The sequence below is a fragment of the Drosophila serrata genome, unplaced genomic scaffold (assembly GCF_035046125.1).
Source record: "Drosophila serrata isolate PLE 108 unplaced genomic scaffold, ASM3504612v1 contig_23, whole genome shotgun sequence".
Classification (NCBI taxonomy): Eukaryota; Metazoa; Arthropoda; class Insecta; order Diptera; family Drosophilidae; genus Drosophila; species Drosophila serrata.
The window spans coordinates 492,035-497,113 of NW_028256921.1; the positions used below are offsets into that span (position 1 = coordinate 492,035).

General features: G+C 37.3%; 1 protein-coding gene across 1 annotated transcript; it reads right to left on the bottom strand.

Moving 5' to 3' along the window:
* Positions 1–1,874: 1,874 nt before the first annotated feature.
* LOC110184176 (G2/M phase-specific E3 ubiquitin-protein ligase-like) lies at positions 1,875–3,035 on the bottom strand. The gene is made up of 3 exons (XM_020952587.2): positions 2,811–3,035; positions 2,248–2,747; positions 1,875–2,177 (listed from the first exon to the last, which is right to left on the bottom strand). Exons 1-3 carry the CDS (start codon positions 2,910–2,912, stop codon positions 2,045–2,047), a joined length of 735 nt encoding a protein of 244 aa, XP_020808246.2. The 5' UTR covers positions 2,913–3,035; the 3' UTR covers positions 1,875–2,044.
* Between the last annotated feature and the right edge of the window lie 2,044 nt (positions 3,036–5,079).

A 5,079-nucleotide genomic window follows, 5' to 3' on the forward strand; every position in this document is an offset into this window, starting at 1 on the left:
GCTATCTATGGAAAATATTCCAAGTGGCCTTTTCTTAAATGTTTTACAACACAAAATTAATGCCTATACTTACTTTAATTTAACATTATTTTCTTCTATGGACTAAAGGAGCTCTCTCTCCCTCTTATCCTTGGAGGAATCACACTTGTCTCTGGAAATGGTATTTGAATCCCTGAATGGTTTTCACGTTGAAATGGATTTTGTGCAAGATATATGGGTTGAAACTTTTTTCTTTTTTGGGTTTCCCCAAAAGGATTGCTTGCTACCAAACTCCACCCCAGCCTACACTTGTATCCACATAAGTTTGTAAAATACATATATAACCATAACTTCAGTTTTCAGTGGCTTGGCTCCTTCAAATTCTCCTCCATGGCTGCTGTGTAGCAAGTTTCTACGGTGTGAAATCAAATCTCATGCAAATTATACGCCTTTTTACGCATTTTCACAATGATAGAGGGGGGCGGGGGGGATCAAGAGGGGCTCGGTAGGATGCAAGACAAGTGCTGATGAGTGAAGGGGGAATCCCATTTAAATTCTGACTTCAATTGCCGCGCGTTTCGAATTTTGAGTCCTCGCTGAAAGTAGGCGGAAAAACCTACTGATGAAGTGCTCTCCTCCTCCCTCCCTTTGAAGGCTTTTCATCCCTTGTTTTTTTTTTTTGGGGGGGGGGGAGGTGGTGCAGAATCCCCACCAGACTCGCATCGTATCCTGCTTGCCTCAGTTTTACATTTCATATCTGATTTTTTCCGTGCAATGTGCTTGTGCCAGGGAAATTTAATTTGTATTTCATCATACATATCTGTCGTCTGCCGTCTACTGTCTGTTGTCTGCCGCCGTGTTGCTCCCGTGCTCCCTTGCTCCCATGCTCCTGTGCCTTCTGTTCCATATTCCCCCTCAAACACACAGCAGGATGTGTGCTCCACGTCGCCCTTGGCCGCGACAAAAGAACAAAAGTTGAAAAAGCAACAAGGGCGGCGGCAAGGAATTCTTTCCTTCTTTCCTTTTTTTTTTTTTTTTTTTGCCAAACGAGCAATTGAACGTTGGGGTTTATGTGGGCAAATGGGCGTGGCAAAATGCGTTAACACATTCCCTGGCAACTCGGTGGAAGCTGAAGGAAGCACGAAAGGAAGCTGCCTCTTGTCATTTCACATATCAAATCGATCGGATAAGGTGGTTGCACGAACCGATTCCTTGAACATGCCCCAAAAACTAGGCAATCAAATTGCAAGCTAACAGTCTTTCTACCTTTTTAAATATATTCATATTTGGTAAAGAAAATGTTATACAAATAGCAATAAAGCTTGCAAAATTTTGGACTGTGATTAAAAGCTGTAATCTGATTTAATGATTTGGCATTTTCCAGTTATGGAATCTATGTTCCAAAATGTATTATTCGTTTTTTTTAGCTCAATTTATATATATATTTATAGCAGATTGTTAAGCAAACTGGGGAAAGTAAGATGCAGAAAGAACATCTTGGTGGAAAAGGATCTTGATTATAGGGAAGTACAGAATATACCTATAATCAATATCTTGATTATAGGGAAGTACAGAATATACAACTTAGTACACGACAAAAGCTATTTAGTATTGAGTTTTATGTGAAATAAGATAGCATTTTTTTCCCTACTATAAATCAGGTTCAAACATATCAAATATAAATTCTTTTGCATGACTATTTTGAAAATTACATACATATATATTTTTAGATTTTGTACTACATGTAATAGTATTAAAGCTTTGACACGATGTTAGAAAGAACAATAAAACCAGATAAAGGCAAAGGAACATAACTTTTGTTATAGTTTTATGAAGGCCTTAACGCGTTGAAAGCAACTTAATACTCTTGCATTAAAAAACCCAATAAAATTATGCAGTCTATAACTATCTTTATTCAAAAAAACTAAAGAAAATTATCTAGCAAAAAACAGGTAACATTACATACTATATATTCGGGTATGAATGCTCGTACTGGGATTTATGTTTCTCAAGTTCTGTTGGGATTCAATCTTCTGGGACTGCTATATATATTTGTATCTTGAATTTAGGAATGGTGAAGTCTGGCGATGAGGACGCGCACTTCACGAATTCTGAAGAGGCCAGTATGGGGATTGCGTGGGCTAACCCGGCCGGGGGCCATAGGAATGCTTGTCGGTGGTTTTGGTAAACCGTAACGCCTGTGGTAAATAATATGATTACAACACTTTCTAAAGAAACTATTTACTTCTTTCTCTCCTCTAAACTCACCACTTGGGAATGGCAACTCCGTACATGGCAACTTCACCGAATTCATTTTCATTCCTGCAAAGAGGACACTTGAAAGAAATGGTCGATGCATTGGACAGATCCTGGACGCATTCGCGATGAAACCATCCATTGTGGCAACATGGTGCCTGGAATGCCAAAGCCGGGCTAAACGCTTGCCCACTGGCCACTACCGAACCTAGACATAATATACAATTTGCGTCTGGTTCCGGGCGACTGCGATGCTCGGGCACATGCTCTGCACAGAAAGTATCAAATTTGCCGCCATATTGGAGGACAGCCATATTGTCCACACCGCACTTGGTATGGAAGCTACGATGGCATCCTGCGTGGCAGCATGAAAGATTCGCACCCAGGCGAGGACAATACGAGCATTTGGTCAAGCTAAAGACTTCCTTCACCTCCGATATATCATCCTTGAGAAAGTTCCAGAGGCGGATATCGTCGGTTTTATTCTGTACGAATTTGCCCAGACATAGGACCTGTTCGCCAGATTAAATATACACAGGTGAAGTAACCTTTCTATTCCATTGAGGTGAACTTACCAGGCAGTTGCGGTGCAATGAATTCTTATCATGCATTACAAACTCGCCAAAGATCAGCTCATTGTCTTTATGGCAGCCGCATAAAACACACGGTAATTTCATTTTTAAGCTATATATTTACTAAGCAGACAAAAAAAATTGATAAAAGTTTACTTAAGCCTAAAGCACGTGGCTCGGTGACTAGAAGAGAATTTGACAAGAAAAGTGTTGTCAAACGTTCAAAACAGATTATATATCGGGCTTTTGTGTAAATTAATGATATTCACACTTTTCAGCATGATGTGTAATGTGCATAATGTGTCCCAGACATGTGTGTATGGATGATTTGTAATGCATTTTCTCTCTGTATAGTTGATGGTGAATTTTAATTGTTACCATACTATTTTTAATTACTTTTATTATTAAAATATTTAATATTTATAAATAAAAGTAAGACAGGCTTGCTTTGGCAAGTTTTCGAAATGAAACGAATTCATATTTTGATCTTCCTGATTATTTTAGAATTCATTTGTTATTGAAATGTTTATTCCGTTGAAGGGTATTATAATTTCAGTCAGAAGCAGGAAATGTAGTGTATGAATGATTTCCAACCCTATAATTTATATATATTCTTAATCAGCATCAACAGCCGAATCGATCTAGCCATCTCAGACGGTAAAAATTTTTTTTCAATTTTTTTCCAAATTTAAAAAAAATAAAAAAAAAAAAATAATTTTTCTACATTTTTAATTGAGTATACAGATTTATTAACCTAATGAAAACTAAGATTGGACAGCTTTCCGATTGGGAATTGGTTCATTTTTGGCTGAGATATGATAGATTTTCTCTGCAAGGGTACAGAAATATTGGTTTCCCGAATTTAGCTTCCTTTTTTGTTGTTATTACTATATTGCTCAATCAGGCGACTTGGTTTTATATTAATTATAAAGTTAGAAGCAATATCAATAAACTGATATGTAAAGTCTTTTAGTTTTCTTTTGCAAATGATGTCGGATTTGATAGCAGAACTTGCTTTGTTTACTTAAGATTTCAAATATTAAAATAGGAACAGTGATTTTGCTATAAAAACAGCAATTGCCAGCAATTGGTAGCGGCATTTAAAAAAAAAACGTCAAAATAAGCCTTATATATTGAATAAAAGAGTTTCTCGAAAAGACAGAAAATCAATAACGAGAGAGTGCATTTAACATACTTCTATAACCTCTTCTTACGAAGATCAATTTGCCATCTGCCATCCTTTACACAAATGTTCTGTAAAGTTTTACTGTTCCAAAACTTCGCATTTTGTTCCCCATCTACATATGATGGAGTGATTAAGTCGATAACTTCTCAATGCAACTCTGAGTTCTTCTTCCTGACAGTGTAAACTTGAGCATTCATTTTGATAAACATAAACAAAGATGGCAGCGGGCATTTGAAACATATGATAAGATCAAAAATTTGAATGCAGATAATTTGAGAAGTTTTTGGAAAGCCAAAAGCTAATGGACACTTCGTTCGAGAGGTGATGAATGGAATACTTGGGAACCTGAGAGCTTCCTAATCTGCAAGGAACCCATTTAGCAGTTGGAGAGAGAATTATGAATATACTTCATAATATGGAAACATACATAAGTATCCTTCTATCCTAGACTTATTTTAATAATACTTCTTCCTTAGATAAACCAAGCACAGTGTGGAAGTGATTCAGAAGCAACTGGATTTGATCGAGGCTAGAAGGAACAGGAGTCTTTTCGCTTCTGTAATCAACTGATGGATAAGTTTCCTGCTGATGTTTAAAAACAAGTCAGGAATATGATGTCCACAGTGATCAACTTTAAGATCTCGCAAATAATAATTACGATAGAATCTGCGGTAAGTTTAACAATGTGACTTTAAGAAATCGTCTCTATCATTATTCATAATATTCTTAATAGTTATCTAGGAAGGGAAAACTGTTTAGCCTTTCCATGCATACAAATCCTATATTCTATCATCTGTAAAGTGTGAATATCCTTTGTCCCTACTAGTCTGAGCGTGGGGCCCAAAATTTACGCTCCTCTCGTGATGCTTTTATATCGTTTTAAACAGACAAATAAGTGAGCAGGGAAACAGGATTGGGGTCTGCAGCTGGGTGGCTCTCATTATGAGAGCGTGGCATGCAGTTTATCAAGCTATTAGTCAACTGCGGAGCAGATGCCAAGAGTTGGGAATCAGGGAGCTAAAAACTGGTAGTTGGGAAGCTGGTAACTCAAAAGCTGGTAACTGGGAAGCTGGGTAACTGCTAGCT

Bases quoted from the DNA above. Each gene is read 5' to 3' on its own strand.
- LOC110184176 (XM_020952587.2), bottom strand. From the start codon at position 2,912: ATGAAATTACCGTGTGTTTTATGCGGCTGCCATAAAGACAATGAGCTG. The intron at 2,748-2,810 runs GTAAGTTCACCT...TCTGGCGAACAG, and splicing joins CATTGCACCGCAACTGCCTG to GTCCTATGTCTGGGCAAATT. The intron at 2,178-2,247 runs GTGAGTTTAGAG...TATTTACCACAG, and splicing joins GGAGTTGCCATTCCCAAGTG to GCGTTACGGTTTACCAAAAC.